The following is a 22,386-nucleotide window of genomic DNA, read 5'->3' as shown; positions in this document are numbered from 1 at the left end:
TATATCAGTAAGACATGGTCTGGCTTTGTTATAACCAAGCTAGAATAACAGCAGCTTAAATGGTCTGAGCATAAGTGGTCCAGGTCAATCGTATTAGCTCTAGAGGATTGGAGAGCAGGGCCTTTTTAATTTGTTTCTTTATCATCATCCACATGTGACTTCCATTTTGTGATCTAGGTGGCTGTTCCAAAGTCCACCATTCCGTCCACATTCCAGCTGGTGGGAAGGGAGAAGACAGATTGAGGAGTAAACACTTCTCCTTAAGAACATACTCCGTGGGCCCAGAAAACTTGGGAGTTTTATTACTTAAGCAGGAAGAGAAAATGAATTCTGCTACACTGTGCCAAATTGATTTAACTCAACAAATACTGGGAGAAACTCTTGAAAGAAAGGACTTTTCTTTTGAAGGCAGCTGTTACATATTAGTTTGATGGCTCTAAAAGGCACCCAAAGTTTAGTGATTTGAATGTTCAGTCAGGTTAGGCTTCATTACGTTCTGGTAACCAACAACCTAGAAATATTTGTTGCCCTAGGAGGGCTTACGAAATATAGCCATCAATCTCTCCTATTCTGATGTGCCTGCCCCTTTGCAGTGTGACTTTGCCATTCCTCCTATCAAGAGGTAAATTCTAGGCTCCCAGCCTTAAATCTGGGCTGACTTTGTGATTTGCTTTGACAAATAGAATGTGGCAGAAGTGATGTTATGTGACTTTTGGGGCTAGGCCTCAAGAGACCTTGCAGTTTATGTTTTGGATTCCTCAGAAATTGCCCTGAGACTGCCATGCTATGATGGCTAGGGATAAAAGACCCTGAGGAGGAAGTGCCGGCTGTCCTGCTCTCCACTGAACTCAGCCCCTAGCTGACTGCCGCTGCATGGAAGACCAGCAGAAGAACCGTCTGGCCAAGATGAGAAAGAATAAATCATTTTTAAATTTCCTACACATTGGGTGGTACTTTTTTTCCTGCATTAGTAGAAATGCAATGAATTAAAATAACAAAGGTTTACTTTTTGGTCATATTACTTATCCACTGAGAGTCAGCTGGTTATTGCCTTTCTTTTTTTTTTTTTTTTGAGACAGAGTCTCCGTGTGTCGCCCAGGCTGAAGTGCAGTGGCATGATCTCAGTTCATTGCAACCTCTGCCTCCTGGGTTCAAGCGATTCTCCTGCCTCAGCCTCCTGAGCAGCTGGGATTACAGGTGTATGCCACCACACCCAGCTAATTTTTGTATTTTTAGTAGAGATGGGGTTTTACCATGTTGGTCAGGCTGGTCCCCAACTCCTGAACTCAGGTGATCTGCCTGCCTTGGCCTCCCAAAGTGCTGGGATTACAGGTGTGAGCCACTGCGCCCGGCTGGTACTGTGCTTTTGATATCACCCAGGGATCTTGGCTGGTGGAGCAGCCACCATCTCAAACATTACTATACAGAGGGGAAGAGCAGGGTGAAGACTGCATTGAGCTTCCATCAGGAAGTGATACATATTACTTGTACTCACATCTTATTGGCTAAAACAAGTGGCTGGGGGAAATTCTATCCTACCATGTGACTGAAAGAAGACAAGGCCACAATATTTGTGAACATCCTTAAGTACCCCCCACCTTTAAGATAGTTTATTTCTCTCTTGTAACAATCTAAGTGGCTGTGCAGGGCTGGTATGACATCAACGCTGTGTCAGATACCCAGGCTCCTCTGTCTGTTTGCTCTGTCATCTCCAGCATGTTGCCCTCATCCTCCTGGTGGAAGACGGATCTCCACTAGGTTATATTCCATGAAAAGAAAAGGCACACTGCCTTTTTATTTTAGGGACATAACTTGGAAATTACATACATAAGTTCTACTAACATTCCATTGGCTGGAGCCAAGTCACCTGGTTACCTAGCTGCAAGGGAAGCTAGGAAATATGGTCTTTAGCTGGGTGACTGTGTGTCCCCCCTAACCATCTCTTCCTGTGGAAGGAGGGAGAAAAGATATTTAAGAGGCAGGGGAGGCACCAGCAGCTCTGCCACAGCAGCCCTGCCACAGCAGCCACTTTGGAGTCCCTAACACCAGGGGGTCCTGATCTTCATGCACTCAGCCCTGTCCAAGGGGAGTCCCACTTTGTATACATGTGTTTCTGAGGACTCTTTGTTTTTTTTTTTTTGTTTTTTGTTTTTTTTTTTTTTTGAGAAGGAGTCTGGCTCTATCGCCCGGGCTGGAGTGCAGTGGCCAGATCTCAGCTCACTGCAAGCTCTGCCTTCCGGGTTTACGCCATTCTCCTGCCTCAGCCTCTCTAGTAGCTGGGAACACAGACGCCCGCCACCTCGCCCGGCTAGTTTCTTTTTTTGTATTTTTTAGTAGAGACGGGGTTTCACTGTGTTAGCCAGGATGGTCTCGATCTCCTGACCTCGTGATCTGCCCGTCTCGGCCTCCCAAAGTGCTGGGATTACAGGCTTGAGCCACCGCGCCCGGCTGTTTTTGTTTTTTGATACAGAGTCTTGCTCTTGTCACCCAGACTGGAGTGCAGTGGCATGATCTCAGCTCACTGCAACCTCTGCCTCCCGGGTTCAAGTGATTCTCCTGCCTCAGCCTCCCAAGTAGCTGGGATTACAGGTGCCTGCCACCACACCCAGCTAATTTTTTTGTATTTTTAGTAGAGACAGGGTTTTGCCATGTTGGCCATGCTGGTCTCAAACTCCTGACCTCATGATCCACCCACCTCAGCCTCCCAAAGTGCTGGGATTACAGGCGTGAGTCACCGTGCCTGGTCTTATTTATTTATTTATTTTTCTTTTTGAGATGTAGTCTTGCTCTGTTGCCCAGGCTGGAGTGCAGTGGCACAATCTTGGCTCACTGCAACCTCCACCTTCTGGGTTCAATCAGTTCTCTAAGGACTCACTTGTAAATCAAAAGGGTTTTTACGAACTTAATGATCACTTCAGAGAGGTTTCATCTTCATTTTTTAAATTGATCTTATTTATTTTTACCCTACATTGTTCAAAAGGTACTGAAAAGACTTCTGTGGGTCAGGGAGACTAACACACTAGCCTCAAGTTTCTTTGCTTCCTGCATTTCATACAAGTGTAGGTTATGATGTAAAGGCACATCCCAGCACCCCCAAAACTTTCATTCCTTTGAGTAACCAACCCCAAATGTATTTACTTTGCCAGTTGGGAATTTCATCTACTAGACTTTCCGTAACAATGTTGTAAACATTTTTCCTGTCTCCAAAACTAAGTGTTGATTACATTCCCCCCCGCCCAGGTTCTCTCTGGGGAAGGATTGTAGGGAATAAAAGTATTGTCAATCTTCCTATTTATCAAGAAGTTCTAAAAAAATTAGTTTCACCCCCCCCTTGGACATTTGTGTTCAAGAAGACAGAACTGTTCTAGGCTCTCAGAAAGTAAAACCCACTTGGTAAAACCCAAAATAACACTAAAACTTTACTTAAATAAAGTATTTTGCAACATTTTGGATGGTTTGTGGGATTGTGTGCTTTAGACTATTCACACAAGAGCAAGGTGCATGTGTGCACACACGAGCGCAAATATGTGTTTGCCTGCGTGTTTGTGAGCATGCGTGTCTGGTGCACATGTGCACACATGGGTGGGTGGAGCATGGGGGCAGTACACAAAGCCTGTGGGGGAGATCTATTGACTCTATAGATATATTAGCATCAGGGAGACAGGGCAAAGGTTCCACCCTTCAGCTCAGTCCCCAGTCCCTGCTTATTATTTCCCTAACAGAAGACCATCCCCCTTGCCACTCCCTGGGTTTTCTTCTCTGGCAGCAATGAAGCAGCTGCTGAGCCAGCTCTGGTTTTCGGGAAGTCAGATGACCTTTTCCCTCCCGCGGCTCTCTGCCTCTCGCTGTCCCTAGGGAGGACACCATGGACCCACTGATGGTTCTTTTTTGCCTGCTGTTCCTGTACCCAGGTAGGAGGCAGGGAAGGGGGAGCCTCAGGGTCCTGTGTGTGAGGCTGGTGCTCCCAGCTTGAGTTCCCACGTGCGAAACAGAGTCTCTTTTGCTTTCCTTTTCTCATCTGTGTCTTCCTTCTTTCTCCATTGCTGTCTCCTTGTTCCCACGCCTCCAGGTCCGGCAGACTCGGCTACCTCCTGCCCTCAGAACGTGAATATCTCTGGTGGCACCTTCACCCTCAGCCATGGCTGGGCCCCTGGGAGCCTTCTCATCTACTCCTGTCCCCAGGGCCTGTACCCATCCCCAGCGTCACGGCTGTGCAAGAGCAGCGGACAGTGGCAGACCCCAAGAGCCACCCGGTCTCTGACTAAGGCGGTCTGCAAACGTGAGGCTCCCTGTGGGCTTTGCTCAGGGTGCTGCACCAGGCGCCACCCCAGAACTTTTGTTTCGGAGTTGCTCAGGGTGGGACTTAACCTGACTAGATGGCAAAGTTGCTTTTGCAGAGGGCTTTTCAAAATATCCAGAAAACATCAATGGCCAGTAGCAAGGAATTGGGAACAGGTTTTGATGGAGACTGTGGGGTGCTAAAGCCAGGGATGACTTTTTATGTACAACTGACTGTCTAGTAGTGACCATTCTGAATGGAGGCTGAATGGTCCTGGAGTCCTCTAGACATCTGAGGATCCCAAGGGGAGTGTCTGGGGAGGCCATGGCCCTCAGGGGGCTGAGGGAAGTGGTTATTTATCAATCAATTCACTTAGACTCTGTGAAATTGGCAATATTCAATGAGTTGCCAAAAACAGTAATTTCACATGCTGCAACCTAATATATCAGTGTTTTGACAGCCAGTTGGCCATTCCCATGCATTGCGGTATAAAATCACCTGCTTAATCCCCAGCCCAGGTGTTATCCATCCAGCCCTATTTTCCCCACCCACTTCCTCTCTCTCCAGCTGTGCGCTGTCCAGCCCCTGTCTCCTTTGAGAATGGCATTTATACCCCACGGCTGGGGTCCTACCCCGTGGGTGGCAATGTGAGCTTCGAGTGTGAGGATGGCTTCATATTGCGGGGCTCGCCTGTGCGTCAGTGTCGCCCCAACGGCATGTGGGATGGAGAAACAGCTGTGTGTGATAATGGGGGTGAGTGCTCTGGCTGATAGGCTACACGGGGGCTGGGGTCTCCTGGGGAACCCTGGGGCCCAATGTGCATCCAGGAAGCCTCTATGGGGATAGGGGTCTGTTGTTCAGTGTGCCATAATAATATTCCTGGATTTTGGTAAATTGAGGTCTACAGGTCACACATCAGAAGTCTGCAAGGGCCAGGCCCCAGGCAGCTGGTGCTAAGCTTCAGATGTAGCATAAAACCTCCACACACTCTGCCCGGCTTTTCTAAATGCCTCAAAGCAACACTTCATATTCAGGCCCCACAAATTATTGGAGGAAAGATATGCTGGGAGAGAGTCAAGTACTGTGCTTTAATGCCTTGCCTTTAAAGCCAGGTTTGGGTTCCAAGCCCTGCTCTGACTTTGACAGACTTTGAGAAGGTTATTTAACTTTTCTAAGCCTCAGTTTTCCCATCTGTAAAATAAGGATAGTGAGTGCTGACCTCATGGGGTTGCCATCTGGATTAAATGAGTTAACATTAGTAAGCATATACAACAGCCCCTGGAGTGCGGTGGCTCACGCCTGTAATCCCAGCACTTTGGGAGGCCAAGGTGGGTGGATCACAAGGTCAGGAGTTCGAGACCAGCCTGGCCAACATTGTGAAACCCCATCTCTACTGAAAATACAAAAATTAGCCAGGTGTGGTGGCGCACGCCTGTAATGCTAGCTACTCAGGAGGCTGAGGCAGGAGAATCATTTGAACCAGGAGGTGGAGGTTGCAGTGAGCCGAGATCACATCATTGCACTCCAGCCTGGGTGTCAGAGTAAGACTCTGTTTCCCAAAAAAAAAAAAAAAAAAAAAGTGCTGGGTGCGGAGCCTCATGTCTGTATGTCTGTAATCCCAGCACTTTGGGAGGCTGAGGTGAGTGGATCACCTGAGGTCAGGAGTTTGAGACCAGCCTGGTCAACATGGTGAAACCACGTCTATACTAAAAATACAAAAAATTAGCTGGGCGTGGTTAATCCCAGCTACTTGGGAAGCTGAGGCAGGAGAGTCACTTGAACTTGGGAGGCGGAGGTTGCAGTGAGCCTAGATCGTGCCACTGCACTCCAGCCTGGGTGACAGAGTGAGACTCTGTCTCAAAACAAACAAACAAGCAAGCAAACAAACAAAACCAAGAAAAACAGCCCTGGAATCTGATACACGCCATGTCCTTTTTTTTTTCTTTTTTTTTTGAGATGGAGTCTCGCTCTTGTTGCCCAGGCTGGAGTGCAGTGGTGCAATCTCAGCTCACTGCAACATCTGCCTCCCAGGTTCAAGTGATTCTCCTGCCTCAGCCTCCCAAGTAGCTGGGATTATAGGCATGTGTCAACACGCCTCAGTAATTGTGTATTTTTAGTAGAGACAGGGTTTCTCCATGTTGGCCAGGCTGGTCTCAAACTCTTGACCTCAGGGGATTCCACCCACCTTGGCCTCCCAAAGTGCTGGGATTATAGGCGTGAGCCATGGCACCCGGCCTTATATGGATATATTTTATTTCTTTAAGAGACAGGATCTTGGCCGGGCTCACGCCTGTAATCCCAGCATTTTGGGAGGCCGAGGTGGGCGGATCACGAGGTCAGGAGATCGGGATCATCCTGGCTGACACGGTGAAACCCTGTCTCTACTAAAAATACAAAAAAATTGGCCGGGCGTGGTGGTGGGCGCCTGTACTCCCAGCTTCTTGGGAGGCTGAGGCAGGAGAATGGCGTGAACCCGGGAGGCAGAGCTTGCAGTGAGCAGAGATCGCGTCACTGCACTCCAGCCTGGGCGATAGAGTGAGACTTTGTCTCAAAAAAAAAAAAAAAAAAAAAGAGATTGGATCTTGCTGTGTTGCCCAGGCTGGCTTCAAACTCTTGAGCTCAAGTGATCTTCCTACCTCAGCCTCCTGAGTAGCTGGGAATGCAGGCATGTGGCACCACACCTGGCCATAATCATTTTTTTCTTTTAGACAGAGTTTTGCTCCTATTGCTCAGACTGGAGTGCAAAGGCGCAATCTCGACTCACTGCAAACTCTGCCTCTGGGTTCAAGCAATTCTCCTGCCTCAGCCTCTCCAGTAGCTGGGACTGCAGGCATGCGCCACCACGCCCAGCTAATTTTGTATTTTTAGTAGAGATGAGGTTTCTCCATGTTGGTCAGGCTAGTCTTGAACTCCCGACCTCAGGTGATCCTCCCACCTCAACCTCCCAAAGTGCTAGAATTATAGGCATGAGCCACTTCACCTGGCCCATAAGCACTTTTATCATGGTTATTGCTGCCGCTGTGAATGGTGAGGGGCTCTGCTTGGCAGAAGTAGGGCTCCTAGGATTTCCTGGAGCCGCATTTGCCTGTGGGTTTGGGAGCTTCTTGGATCATGGTTCTCAGCACATCATACAGAAGACACGGAGTCCACAAGATGGCAGGACCACCTTCATCTAGTGGTCCAGACCGTGGCTCCCCGCTCATGCCCTTGGCTCTTTGCCAAATGGCCATTTATTCAGACGTGACTCTAACTTATTTTAAAATGGAGGCATAATTTACTTATTGTAAAACGTACAAATCTTTTTTTTTTTTTTTTTTTTTTTTTGAGACGGAGTCTCGCACTGTCGCCCAGGCTGGAGTGCAGTGGTCGGATCTCAGCTCACTGCAAGCTCCGCCTCCCAGATTTGCGCCATTCTCCTGCCTCAGCCTCCCGAGTAGCTGGGACTACAGGCGCCCGCCACCTCGCCCGGCTAATTTTTTGTATTTTTTAGTAGAGACGGGGTTTCACCGTGTTAGCCAGGATGGTCTCGATCTCCTGACCTCATGATCCGCCCGTCTCGGCCTCCCAAAGTGCTGGGATTACAGGCTTGAGCCACCGCGCCTGGCCAAAATGTACAAATCTTAAATATTAGGCTCAACGATTTGTTACACAAGCACCCACTCATCTAATCATCACCCAAGACAGAGAATGAGGTTCCCTCTTGTCCCCTCCCACAAGGTAATGGTTCTTCCGACCTCTGTCTCCATGGACTAGTTACCTTGTGCTCACATTTCCTGTAAATGGAATCATGCAGGATGTGGTCTGTTGCTTCTGGCATCCCTTGTTCTACATTCTGCCTGTGAGATTTATCCATGCTGTTGTGTGTATCAGTACTTTGTTCTTTTTTATTGCTGTGTAGTATTCCATTATATGGATATATTACAATTTATCCATTCCCCTCTTGGTGGACATTTGGGTTATTTTCAGTTTGGGGCTGTTAGAAGTAAAGCTCCAGGACCATTCTTGCATGTGATTTTGGTACATGTATGCACTTGCTTCTCTTGAGTAAATGATCTAAATGTGGAATTGTCACATCAGAGGCTGGCATATGTTTAGTTGTAGTAGAGGCTGAGAAAGTTTCTCCCACGTACATGCCAGCAAGGTAACAGAGTTCCAGTCGCTCCGCATCCTCGCCAACACTTGGAATTACGGGTCGTTTCAGTGTTAGCCGTTTTGATGGGTGTGTAGGGATGCCTCACTATGGTTTATGAAATACAAATGTTCTCTGAGGGAGTGGAGGGACCATCAGCTGACGTCTTCCCTGGGTCTCTGGGGGCTCTGGGACAGACACGGGTGCATCCCTGGGTTGGAACTGGGAAGCTTCTGCTGGCAACTGAGGCGGCTGAGGAGGCAGAGCCTGATGGGAGGGGCTGCTCACCTCTGCCTTCCTTTGTTCACTCACAGCTGGCCACTGCCCCAACCCCGGCATTTCGCTGGGCGCGGTGCGGACAGGCTCCCGCTTTGGTCATGGGGACAAGGTCCGCTATCGCTGCTCCTCGAATCTTGTGCTCACGGGGTCTGCGGAGCGGGAGTGCCAGGGCAACGGGGTCTGGAGTGGAACGGAGCCCATCTGCCGCCGTGAGTAGCTGCCCTACCCTCCTGAGACTCCCCAGCACACCCGGCCGCTGCCCTGGCTGACCCCTGTGTGGCTCCCCCCACAGAGCCCTACTCTTATGACTTCCCTGAGGACGTGGCCCCTGCCCTGGGCACCTCCTTCTCCCACATGCTTGGGGCCACCAATCCCACCCAGAGGACAAAGGGTGAGTGTTTGAGGTGGGGTTTCTGGTTGAGCAGGGTGCTAGATCTGGGTTGGAGCAAGGGAGGGTGCGAGCTTCCTGGAGGCCAGGAGCCTTGGTGGGCTCAGCCACTGGAAGGGAGGGAGGCAGAGAAGCTGGACCTGCTTGGCAAGAGCGCAGGAAGGAGGTGGGGATCTCAATGCTCCCCTTCCACATTTCTCCAGAAAGCCTGGGCCGTAAAATCCAAATCCAGCGCTCTGGGCACCTGAACCTCTACCTGCTCCTGGACTCTTCGCAGAGTGTGTCGGAAAATGACTTTCTCATCTTCAAGGAGAGCGCCTCCCTCATGGTGGACCGGGTCAGGAATCAGGAGCCCGCCTGCAGCAGAGGCCTTCCTGCGCTCACTCTCTCTGTCTCTTTCTCCTCCTCAGAGCCCCACTCACAGCCCACCTCCTCCTAGAAATCTTCTCAGATTCTACTCATGCCATGTAGGAATCATGAATTCAATTTATACAACCATAATTTTTATTCCACAAGCACTGTTAGGACCCTGTGCTGGGGGCTGGGGAACAGCAAAGATGGAAAGCCTGAGGTCTTGCTTTCCAGGAATTCATCATCTAGAACAGTGGTCTCCACAGAAAGGTAGCGAGATAACACACAGGAGTGAAGAGAAAAATACTGATGCCCCTGTGGAATAATTTAAATCAGATTAATAATTTAACATTTAATAATTTCCTCTTAAAACTTCAGCATTATGGCCGGGGGCGGTGGCTCAAGCCTGTAATCCCAGCACTGTGGGAGGCCGAGATGGGCAGATCACGAGGTCAGGAGATCGAGACCATCCTGGCTAACACGGTGAAACCCCATCTCTACTAAAAAATACAAAAAACTAGCCGGGCGAGGTGGCGGGCGCCTGTAGTCCCAGCTACTCGGGAGGCTGAGGCAGGAGAATGGCGTAAACCCGGGAGGCGGAGCTTGCAGTGAGCTGAGATCCGGCCACTGCACTCCAGCCTGGGCGACAGAGCGAGACTCTGTCTCAAAAAAAAAAAAAAAAAAAAAAAAACTTCAACATTTTGTGCAGGCTTTAAAATGTGTGTGATAGACCAGGTGTGGTGGCTAGTGCCTGTAATCCCAACACTTTGGGAGGCCGAGGCAGGTGGATCACTTGAGGTCAGGAGTTTGAGATCAGCCTGACCAACATGGTGAAACCCCGTCTATACTAAAAATACAAAATTAGCCACATGTGATGGTGCACGCCTGTAACCCAGCTACTTGGGAGGCTGAGGCAGGAGAATCGCTTGGATCTGGGAGGTGGAGTTGCAGTGAACTGAAATTGTGCCATTGCACTCCAGCCTGGGCAACTAGAGCGAAACTCCGTCTCAAAAAAAATAAATAAAATAAAATATGTGTGATAGAAGTTTGGAAGCCACTGGTTTAAGTTCCTCACCAGAACTTTGTTTTGTAATTATGCTTTTCACAATATTTCATGTAATATTATAAATGGTTTTCCCTCCCACCTACATTTTAAAGAGGGCAGTTTCTGTGCTCTCTTGGGACTCAAAATTAAGTAACTTGTTGCACTGTGAGGCAGCAACACACACAAGTTCCAGCAGTGACTGAGAGTCATGTGACAGGTTCAGATCCCACTTCCACCTCCTCCTCATGATGTGATGGGGGGAGGGGGACGAGGCACCATGCTTCAATTTCCTTATCCATAAAATAGGGGCCATCATGCCCCCTCACAGGGTTGAGTGAAGATTAAATGAGGAGAGAGTCTGTCAAAGAGAAAGATGCTCAACAGAGATTACTTTTTGTTTTTTTTTTTTTCCCTGAGATAGTTTTTCTCTGTCACCCAGGTTGGAGTACAGTGGCGTGATCTTGGCTCACTGCAACCTCTGCCTCCGAGTTCAAGTGATTCTCCTGCCTCAGCCTCCTGAGTAGCTGGGACTATAGGTGCCTGCCACCATACCAGGCTAATTTTTGTATTTTTAGTAGAGATGGGGTTTTGCCATGTTGGTCAGGCTGGTCTCGAACTCCTGACCTCAGGTGATCCACCTGCCTAAAGTGTTGGGATTCAGGCATGAGCTACCGCGCCTGGCCCACAGCTTCTTCCTAACAGCCATTTCCTAGTGTCTCCACTGGTCCTAGCCTCTGTCGGTCTCATTCCAGTTTCTCTGCTTCCTCCAGAGCTCTTTGCTTGCTCTCTTACCATCTCCCCTTTGACTTCAGGGCCCTTTACACTGCCTCTCACTTGCCCCACACAGATCTTCAGCTTTGAGATCAATGTGAGTGTTGCCATTATCACCTTTGCCTCAGAGCCCAAAGTCCTCATGTCTGTCCTGAACGTCAACTCCCGGGATATAACTGAGGTGATCAGCAGCCTGGAAAATGCCAAATACAAAGGTACTGGTGTCATCACATGATAGCGATGGGAGAGGAGAAGATGGACCCTCTCAGGGCCTGCAAACAAATTCTGGATGAGTTAGAGAGTGAGGCCTCTTGGTGGCACCTGAGTCCCACAAGTCTGGGGTAGTTTCAACGTCCAGGGTTATGATGGGGGAGCCCAGCTGTCCCCCGCTCATAGCTCATTCTAAGGTGCTGCAGGTCCAAAGACACTGTGCAGGTCTTCAGTTCCTTCCAGTTGCCAAAACCACACTGTCTGGTTTGCATGGCTGCACATTGCCATCTCCCCATGTCATTAGCCACCCATACGCCATGTAAAGCTGCCTGCTGGCACTTAGCAAATGGCTGAAGCCTCTCAAGATTTTGGAAACCTCATCTTTGAATCTTGGGACTTTAGTGTGGTCTTGAATTGGGGTTATGCAATGAACATTTCTTTTTTTTTTTTGAGATGGAGTCTCGCACTGTCACCCAGGCTTGAGTGCAGTGGCACGATCTCGGCTCACTGCAACCTCCGCCTCCTGGGTTCAAGTGATTCTCCTGCCTCAGCCTCCCAAGCAGCTGAGATTTCAGGCACCTGCCACCACGCCTGGCTAATTTTTTGTATTTTTAGTAGAGACGGGGTTTCACTGTGTTGGTCAGGCTGGTCTTATGATCCTGACTTCGTGATCCGCCTGCCTCAGCCTTCCAAAGTGCTGAGATTACAGGTGTGAGCCACCTTGCCCAGCCCTATGCAATGAACATCTCTAAGGTGGAAAGGCTTTTAATGTTTGAACAAGCAAAGATGCCAAATCTCTATCTGAATGGCAAATGTCTGAGTTTATCAAAGCAATTGATAAATTGCATTTCCAGGCCGGGTGTGGTGGCTCATGCCCGTAATCCCAGCACTTTGGGAGGCTGAGATGGGCAGATCACTTGAGGTCAGGAAACCAGCTTGGCCAACATGGTGAAACCCCATCTCTACTAAAAATACAAACAATTAGCTGGGCATGGTGGCCAGTGCCTATAATCCCAGCTACTTGGGAGGCTGAGGCACGAATCGCTTGAACTGGGGAGGCGGAGGTTGCAGTGAGCCAAGATCACGCCACTACACTCCAGCCTGGGTGGCAGAGTGAGACTCTGTCTCAAAAAAAAACAAAAGAAAAAAATTGCATTTCCAATAATTGGGGGAATAGAATGATCCCCTATCCCTTAGTGGTAGGCAGGAAGTTTCTAAGAGAGTCCTTCCTTTTGGCATATTCCAGATCATGAAAATGGAACTGGGACTAACACCTATGCAGCCCTAAACAGTGTCTATCTCATGATGAACAATCAAATGCAACTCCTTGGCATGAAAACGATGGCCTGGCAGGAAATCCGACATGCCATCATCCTTCTGACAGATGGTGGGTATCATGGTCTCTGAGTGTGTCTGGAATAGTGGAAGGGGCAACAATATGGGGTCAGAAGCCCTGAGTTCTGATTCTCCCTCTGCCTGACACTTTGGGCCCTGGTTTTTTGTTTTTAGAGATGGGGCCTTGCTCTGTTGCCCAGCTGGTCTCAAACTCCTGGCTTCAAGCAATTCTCCTGCCTCAGCCTCCCAAAGTGCTGAGATTACAGGTATAAGCCACCACACCTGGCCTAGTTTCTTATTTATAAAATAGGGCCGAGTGTGGTCAGCACTTTGGGAGACCAAAGTGGGTGGATCACTTGAGGTCAGGAGTTTGAGATCAGAGGGGTCAACATGGTGAAACCCCGTCTGTACTAACAATACAAAACCATTAGCTGGGTGTGGTGGCACATGCCTGTAATCCCAGTTACTTGGGAGGCTGAGGCAGGAGAATCGCTTGAACCCAGGAGGCAGAGGTTGCAGTGAGCCAAGATCATGCCACTGCACTCCAGCCTGGACAACAGACCGAGACCCTCCATTGTCTCAAAATAAAATAAAATTAAATTAAAAAAATAGAATTAGTGTTGATGATGATGACTGTAACCACAACGACAGCAACGATGATCATGATAGCTGTCCTCCTTTCCTTACACAATTTTTATGGAAAGCTATTTAAATTGCCTGTGTGAAAGTGCTTTGTGTTAGCTCTTGTTACCCTCTGGGAGATAACTTGGAGATAGGTGAGGAAACGTGGCTCTCGAGCAGGAATGTCGAGGGGCACAGATGCAAGGAACAGTCTGTAGTGGATCTGGCCTTGTCATTTGCCTCTTGATATTATCCAAATTACACAGTTCCTCCAGGACTTAGTTTATAAGATGAGGATACCGACTCTTCCTGGGGTTTCATGAGAATTAAATGAGATAAAGTATAGGAAGCACCTCGTCCAGTGCCTGGAATGTAGAAAATTTCAGTAAAAAAAAAAAAAAAAAAAAAGTATATATATATATACTTTTTTTTTTTTTTTTTTTTTTTGAGACAGGGTTTCACTCTGTTACCCAGGCTGGACTACAGTGGTGTGATCTTGGCTCACTGCAACCTCTGCCTCCCGGGCTCAAGCAATTATCATGCCTGAGCCTCCAGAGTAGCTGGGACTACAGGTGTTTGTCACACACCTGGCTAATTTTTTTTTTTTTTTTTTGAGACAGAGTTTCACTCTTGTTGCCCAGGCTGGAGTGCAATGGCGTGATCTTGGCTCACTGCAACCTCCACCTCCCGGTTTCAAGCGATTCTCCTGCCTCAGTCTCTGGAGTAGCTGGGGTTACAGGCATGTGCCACCACACCCGGCTAATTTTGTATTTTTAGTATAAGCACGGTTTCTCCATGTTGGTCAAGCTGGTCTCAAACTCCCGACCTCAGGTGACCGCCTGCCTCGGCCTCCCAAAGCGATGGGATTACACGAATGAGTCACCGTGCCCGGCCACACCTCGCTAATTTTTTGCAGTTTTAGTAGAGACAGGGTGTTGCCATGTTGCCCAGGCTGCTCTTGAACTCCTGAGCTCAGGCAATCCACCTGTTTCGGTCTCCCAAAGTGCTAGGATTACAGGCGTGAGTCACCATGCCCAGTCTAAAAGTATACTTTGAATCTCTTATAGGCAGTGTAAGTGTTGAGGTTCCCAGGCTAAATGTTTTCCTACTCTTCCAGGGCCCTGGGAAATCCTGATATTACCTAGAAGAAGTCTTTATTCTCTTTGTTCTAGGAAAGTCCAATATGGGTGGCTCTCCCAAAACAGCTGTTGACCAAATCAGAGAGATCCTGAATATCAACCAGAAGAGGAATGACTATCTGGGTGAGCCCCCGCCACTGCCACCACATTTGTGCTGCTCCTGCAGAGGTCACGATATCTTCAGCCAGGGATCCCAGCATCTTAGCTCTGGTCCAGAGCCACACGGTTTTATTTCTGCGTCGTTCTGTACAAAGGCAACTGAGTATCATGTTGAAGAGTCTGGAGTCAAACGACTGCCCATGGTCTCAACCTTTTCTTCTTCTTCTTCTTCTTTTTTTTTTAGACAGTGTCTCACTGTCACTCAGGGTATATCCCTGGAAAGATGTCCACCCATGCTGGCCCAGAAGCTGGTCCAGAAAGTAAAGATGTCCACCCATGGAGTGCAGTGGTGCAATCATAGCTCACTGCAACCTCAAACTCCTGGGCTCAAGCGATCCTCTCAACTCAGCCTCCCAAAGTGCTAGGATTACAGGTATGAGCCACTATGCTCAGCCCATCTTTACGAATTGTTTAAAATTAATTTTTAATTTTTTGTTTTGAGACAGAATCTTGCTGTGTTGCCCAGGCTGGAGTGCAGTAACTGGATCTCAACTCACTGCAACCTCCACCTCCTGGCTTCAAGTGATTCTACTGCCTCAGCCTCTAGAGTAGCTGGGATTACAGGTGTGTGCCACCATGCCCGGCTCATTTTTGTATTTTTAGTAGAGGTGGAGTTTCACCATATTGGCCAGTCTGGTCTCAAACCCCTGGCCTCAAGTGATCTGCCTGCCTTGGCCTCCCAAGATGCTGGGATTATAGACAGACGTGAGCCACTGTGCCCAGCCAATTTTTAATTTTTAAATTATTATTATTTTTATTTATTTATTTATTTTGAGACGGAGTCTCGCTCTGTGGCCCAGGCTGGAGTGCAGTGGCGCAATCTTGGCTCACTGCAAGCTCTGCCTCCCGGGTTCACGCCATTCTCCTGCCTCAGCCTCCCGAGTAGCTGGGACTACAGGCGCCTGCCACCGTGCCCGGCTAATTTTTTTTTTGTATTTTTAGTAGAGATGGGGTTTCACCGTGTCAGCCAGGATGGTCTGGATCTCCTGACCTCGTGATCCGCCCGCTTCGGCCTCCCAAAGTGCTAGGATTACAGGTGTGAGCCACTGCGCCCGGCCTTTATTATTATTATTATTATTATTATTTTTTGTTTTGTTTTTGTTTTTGTTTTTGTTTTTTGAGACGGAGTCTCGCTCTGTCACCCAGCCTGGAGTGCAGTGGCCAGATCTCGGCTCACTGCAAGCTCCGCCTCCCGGGTTTACGCCATTCTCCTGCCTCAGCCTCCCGAGTAGCTGGGACTACAGACGCTCGCCACCTCGCCCGGCTATTTTTTTGTATTTTTTTTTTTACTAGAGACGGGGTTTCACCGGGTTAGCCAGGATGGTCTCGATCTCCTGACCTCGTGATCCGCCCGTCTCGGCCTCCCAAAGTGCTGGGATTACAGGCTTGAGCCACCGTGCCCGGCCTATTATTTTTAATCAACAGCTTTAGACAGAGAATCTTGGTTTCATCTTCAGTGGGCTGTGGCCATGGGCAGTTTCTTCATCTGCAAAAGGGGAATAGTACTAGGACCCAGCTCACAAGCTGACAGGGGAAGATGCTCAGAGAAACACTGCCTGCCTGGCACAGAAAAATGCCCAGCATATGTTAGCCATGACTACGACTGTCATCGTTATCATCATCATCATCATCATCATCAGTATCTCATGTTTCAGGAAACTTTCCAGGAAGAAGAGACCTCGATTACCTCTAGGGAATGTCCCTGGTGGTTTCTCTTTCAGCAGCACAGCTGGCTAACTAAGGCTTTGGCAGTTGCAGCCTCTAAAGGAACAATTCTTCAGGTTCAGACTAAACACAAATTGCACTGACTTTTGATCAGAAAGTAATTTCAGAGAGAGATGCTCAGACAGGGAGGGCAACCGGTTTTGAGCCCCAACATTTCGTCTTCCCCTTAGCTCCTCTCCTTTCCATTCACACTGCTCCCTCCCAGCTCACCTGGCCCTGGGGGTAAGCTGATTCCTCTTTAAAACTCTGGCCCAAGGAAGACAAAATTTAAAGCCCACTCCCTTCCTCCTTAGCATCACTGGGCCAAGGTTACGTCACTGGGCCAAATGCTACAAAAACATTTTATTGAAAATAAGTAGGAAACCAAATGAAAATAGTCAAAGAAAACGCACAAGGCATGATCATTGTCTAGCTCCAACTGTAACTGTTTCTCTCTGGGCCATTGCCAGATTGCCTCCTGGATGAAGCTCTCTTGGTCTACCTAAGCACCTTGCTTTTACACACAACGCAGGGCTCTCTGAGAGCAAAAATGCGCCACAAGGGTTGCAAAGGCTGAGAGAGGAGCAGACTCCGTGATCTGCCTGAGGGCAGTTCCGACTGGCACCGCAGTCAGAGAACAGGCGCGGCCTGCTGCGTGGGTCCAGGGCCTCCAGTGGGAGGACGTGGCTTTAGGCCCTTCTCCCAGATGCTACCTTTTACAGAGGAAGACCACATCTGAGGTTTTGTTTCCATGTTATGTTCTGAGTTCTTTCTATTCATTCAGTCATTTAAAAATACTTACCAAAGTACTACAAACCTGGGTGGCTTAGAACACAGAATTTCTTTTTCTTACAGTTCTGGAGGTTAGAAGTCTGAGATCGAGGTGTTGCAGGGCCGTGCTTCCTTGGAAGGCTCTTGGGAAGAATTCTTTCCTGTCTTTTCTGGCTGCCGTTGGCTCCAACCGTGCCTTGGCTTGTGGCAGCATAAACCCATTCTCTGCCTCTGTCTTCAACTCGCCTTCTTTTCTGTGTGCACCTCTGTGTCGTTACATGCTGTTCTCTTATATAGATAGGAGACCCACTGCCTGTGTCTTTGTGTCCAAATTCCCTTCTTCTTCTTTTGTTCATTTGTTTGAGACAGAGTCTCGCTCTGTCACCCAGGAGCCCAGGCTGCAGTGCAGTGGCGAGATCCCAGCTCACTGTAACCTCTGCATCCTGGGTTCAAGAGATTCTTTTTTTTTTTTTTTTTTTTTTGAGATGGAGTCTGGCTCTGTCACCCAGGCTGGAGTGCAGTGGCCGGATCTCAGCTCACTGCAAGCTCCGCCTCCCGGGTTTACGCCATTCTCCTGCCTCAGCCTCCCGAGTAGCTGGGACTACAGGCGCCCGCCACCTCGCCCGGCTAGTTTTTTTGTATTTTTTAGTAGAGACGGGGTTTCACCGTGTTCGCCAGGATGGTCTCGATCTCCTGACCTCGTGATCCGCCTGTCTCGGCCTCCCAAAGTGCTGGGATTACAGGCTTGAGCCACCACGCCCGGCCGGTTCAAGAGATTCTTATGCCTCAGTCTCCCGAGAAGCTGGGATTACAGGCATGTGCCACCATGCCCAGCTAATTTTTGTATTTTTAGTAGAGACATGGTCTCGCCATGTTGGCTAGACTGGTCTTGAACTCCTGGCCTCAAAGCGATCTGCCTGCCTTAGCCTCAAAAGCTGCTGGGATTACAGGCATGAGTCACCACCATGGCCAGCCAATTCACTTTTTTTTTTTTTTTTTTTGAGATGGTGTCTTGCTCTGTTGCCCAGCCTGGAGTGCAGTGGTGCAATCTCGGCTCACTGCAACCTCTGCCTCCCAGGTTCAAGTGATTCTCCTGCCTCAGCCTCCTGAGTAGCTGGGATTACAGGCATGTGCCAGCATGCCCAGCTAATCTTTGTATTTTTAGTAGAGACGGGATTTCACTATGTTGATCAGGCTGGTCTCGAACTCCTGACCTCGTGATCTGCCTGCCTCAGCCTCCCAAAGTGCTGGGATTACAGGCGTGAGCCACCGTGCCTGGCTCACTTCTTCTTCTTCTTTTTTTGAAATGAAGTTTCGCTCTTGTTGCCCAGGCTGAAGTGCAATGGCACGATTGATCTCGGCTCACAGCAACCACCGCCTCCTGGTGATTGCAGGTGTGAGCCACCATGCCTGGCCCCGGCTTACTTCTTCTTGTTTTTATTATTATTATTTTTAGTGGAGATAGGGTTTCACCCAGTTATCCAGGATGGTCTCGATCTCCTGACCTCATGATCTGCCCACCTCAGCCTCCTAAAGTGCTGGGATTACAGGCATGAGCCACTGCGCCTGGCCTGGCTTACCTCTTCTTATAAGGACCCCAGTCATTGGACTAGAGCTCACCCTAATCCAGTATGACTCAATCTTAACTTGATTACATCTGCAAATACCCTTTTTCCAAATAAGGTCACAGATACTAAGGGTTAGGATTTGAACACATCTTTCTGGGGGACACAATTCTACCATTATAGGCAATAAACAGGATAAGAAAACCATAGAACCCAGCAGGTGGTAGGTGACACAAGCTAAGAGGTCTTGTCATGTTGCCCAGGCTGGTCTCAAACTTCTGGCTTCAAGGGATCCTCCCACTTTACCTCCCAAAGTGGGGATGAAAGTGTCTGGGGCATTGCAGTTTTAGACAGGAAGACCAGGGAAGGCCTCACTGAGAAGGTGACATTTGAGCCAAGACTTAAAAAGGTACGAAAGTGAGCTATGTGGAAGTCTGGGGGAGGAGTGAACTAGGCAGAGGCATAGCTGGGGCCAAGGGCCTGAGGTGTGACTACGCCTAAGGATTTGATAAACTTCAGAGAGGCTGTGTGCTACAGGAGAGTGAAGGGCAGGCAATGGCAGGAAATGAGGGCAGACAGGTAGCAGTGGGGAGGACGCAGGGGTCCAGCTTATGTAGGTCTTGGTTGGACACAGTGAGTTTCAGATGACAGCCTCCTGTCTCATGGGGTAGCCCCAAAGCCACAGGAGTCTGGTGATTTCCTTCTTCCCCAACAGACATCTATGCCATCGGGGTGGGCAAGCTGGATGTGGACTGGAGAGAACTGAATGAGCTGGGGTCCAAGAAGGATGGCGAGAGGCATGCCTTCATTCTGCAGGACACAAAGGCTCTGCACCAGGTCTTTGAACATATGCTGGGTGAGTGAGCGTTGCCCTCCCTGGTGTAGGGAGGATGGTGAGGAGCCCGTCAGAAGCCCACGTTGGGAAGCTAGACACAGTGCCCTTCATTTGCTTCCTTCCCCATCTGATCCTCACACCCACAGATGTCTCCAAGCTCACAGACACCATCTGCGGGGTGGGGAACATGTCAGCAAACGCCTCTGACCAAGAGAGGACACCCTGGCATGTCACTATTAAGGTACCAGGAAGGAGGGGCGGGGCTTGGATTCCAGAGGTGAAAGTGGCCATGGGCCAGAGATACTGCAATCCCTGAAGATCACCTGTTCCCCCTGTAGCCCAAGAGCCAAGAGACCTGCCGGGGAGCCCTCATCTCCGACCAATGGGTCCTGACAGCGGCTCACTGCTTCCGCGATGGCAACGACCACTCCCTATGGAGGGTCAATGTGGGTAAGGCAGGGGATGCACCAGGCTCCCGATCCTGAAGCCACAGATCCCACCACCTGACCCAGCCTCTGGCCCCTGCAGGAGCCCTGGTCTAGCCTAATCTGGCATATCATTTCCAGGAGACCCCAAATCCCAGTGGGGCAAAGAATTCCTTATTGAGAAGGCAGTGATTTCCCCAGGATTTGATGTCTTTGCCAAAAAGAACCAGGGAATCCTGGAGTTCTATGGTGATGACATCGCCCTGCTGAAGCTGGCCCAGAAAGTAAAGATGTCCACCCATGCCAGGTGCCTGGAGTCTGGGATGGGAGGGTGCCCTCCAGGGGAGAGTGCTCTGGAGAGCCCTGGAAGAGATACTGGGGACAGGCTGGTGTGACTCTTGCTCTTCTCCCCAGGCCCATCTGCCTTCCCTGCACCATGGAGGCCAATCTGGCTCTGCGGAGACCTCAAGGCAGCACCTGTAGGGACCATGGTGAGTGCTGGGACTTATGGTGCTTGAGAGCTGGGGCCGGGGTTTAGGGGTGATAACAAGGACTAGGCTGCAGTCCCCAAGCCAGGAATCTGGATTCTGGGTAAAAGGACCAGCACCAATATCCTCTTCTCTTGACTATAGAGAATGAACTGCTGAACAAACAGAGTGTTCCTGCTCATTTTGTCGCCTTGAATGGGAGCAAACTGAACATTAACCTTAAGATGGGAGTGGAGGTGAGGGTCTCAGGTTGGGGATGCTGGGATCCCCCTGTGACAGCTCGCAGAATCTCTCTCTTCCTTCTCCAGCTCTGGCTGCTTTCTCTCTCTGACGTGGGTCACCTCTCCTCCCAAGTCTCACAAACCTGCTAGGTGTCCCTGAGTCTGCTTATTCTTTTGATGTTGTTGAGATGGAATCTTGCTCTGTCTCCCACACTGAAGTGCAGTGGCACGATCTTGGCTCACTGCGACTTCTGCCTCCCAGATTTAAGTGATTCTCCTACCTCGGCCTCCCAAGTAGCTGGGATTATAGGTGCTTGCCACCACATGCAGCTAATTTTTGTATTTTTAGTAGAGACAGGATTCCGCCAAGTTGGCCAGGATGGTCTTGAACTCCTGACCTCAAGTGATTCGCCCACCTCAGCCTCCCAAAGTGCTGGGATTACAGGCCTGAGCCATTGCACCCAGTCAGGTCTGCTTATTCTTCCCTTCTCTCTGGTTCCACCCCTACGGCAGTGGACAAGCTGTGCCGAGGTCGTCTCCCAAGAAAAAACCATGTTCCCCAACTTGACAGATGTCAGGGAGGTGGTGACAGACCAGTTTCTATGCAGTGGGACCCAGGAGGATGAGAGTCCCTGCAAGGGTGAGTCCCTCACCATGCCTGGATTCCCAAAGGGGAAGGCCACCTGTGTCTCTGTGGCCAGGGTGCATGCCAGAACACCAGTCCACTGCCCTGTATGACGCTGTCTCCTGTCACCCTTTGCTGGCAGGAGAATCTGGGGGAGCAGTTTTCCTTGAGCGGAGATTCAGGTTTTTTCAGGTGAGAAGGTGGAAGCTTGCAGGACCCAGGGGTTACAGGATGTCAGCCTTGTTGGGGGGATGAGGGAGGCCTTTGAGGGATCTAGGGAGGTTGGGGCTTACAGCTGGAGCTGTGGCAGCCTCCCAGCCAGTTCTCTCCTTTTCTCCAGGTGGGTCTGGTGAGCTGGGGTCTTTACAACCCCTGCCTTGGCTCTGCTGACAAAAACTCCCGCAAAAGGGCCCCTCGTAGCAAGGTCCCGCCGCCACGAGACTTTCACATCAATCTCTTCCGCATGCAGCCCTGGCTGAGGCAGCACCTGGGGGATGTCCTGAATTTTTTACCCCTTTAGTCATGGCCACTGAGCCCTCTGCTGTCCTGTTAGAATCCGCCCCCCCTCCATCTTCTACCTCTGAATGCCCACCCTTAGACTCTGTGACCCATGCCGTCTCCTAGTTGAGTAAATCTGGGTCTCTAGGATGCCAGGGGCAGCGCACACAAGCTGGGAAATCCTCAGGGCTCCTACCAGCGGGACTGCCTCGCTGCCCCACCTCCCGCTCCTTGGCCTGTCCCCAAATTCCTCCCCTGGTTGACTTGACTCATGCTCATTTCACTTTCATATGGAATTTCCCAGTTATGAAATTAATAAAAATCAGTGGTTTCCACATCTGTCTGTGACTCTATCTGGAGGCCAGGTAGGGCTGGCCTGGGGGGAAGGGGAGGCCAGAATGACTCCAAGAGCCACAGGAAGGCAGGTCAGAGACCCCACTGGACAAACAGTGGCTGGACTCTGTACCATAACACACAAGCAACAGGGGAGTGAGCTGGATCCTTATTTCTGGTCCCTAAGTGGGTGGTCTGGGCTTGCTGGGGAGGAG

At 49.7% G+C, this 22,386-nt stretch overlaps 1 protein-coding gene across 1 annotated transcript; it reads left to right on the top strand.

The window, feature by feature from the left end:
• The first annotated feature begins 3,829 nt into the window (after positions 1-3,829).
• On the top strand, positions 3,830-22,173 carry C2 (complement C2). Its single transcript, XM_005553451.4, has 18 exons — positions 3,830-3,911; positions 4,070-4,279; positions 4,847-5,032; positions 8,723-8,896; positions 8,980-9,078; positions 9,279-9,412; positions 11,319-11,457; positions 12,699-12,839; positions 14,581-14,670; positions 19,462-19,602; positions 19,728-19,822; positions 19,920-20,031; positions 20,148-20,313; positions 20,421-20,497; positions 20,639-20,730; positions 21,229-21,355; positions 21,483-21,532; positions 21,681-22,173. The coding sequence occupies exons 1-18, from the start codon at positions 3,866-3,868 to the stop codon at positions 21,858-21,860; spliced, it is 2,259 nt and encodes a 752-aa protein (XP_005553508.1). The 5' UTR covers positions 3,830-3,865; the 3' UTR covers positions 21,861-22,173.
• Positions 22,174-22,386: the final 213 nt, after the last annotated feature.

This window comes from Macaca fascicularis, chromosome 4, assembly GCF_037993035.2.
Source record: "Macaca fascicularis isolate 582-1 chromosome 4, T2T-MFA8v1.1".
Lineage (NCBI taxonomy): Eukaryota > Metazoa > Chordata > Mammalia > Primates > Cercopithecidae > Macaca > Macaca fascicularis.
Note: the sequence above shows the minus strand (reverse complement) of the source record. Positions and strands in the feature narration are given on the sequence as shown.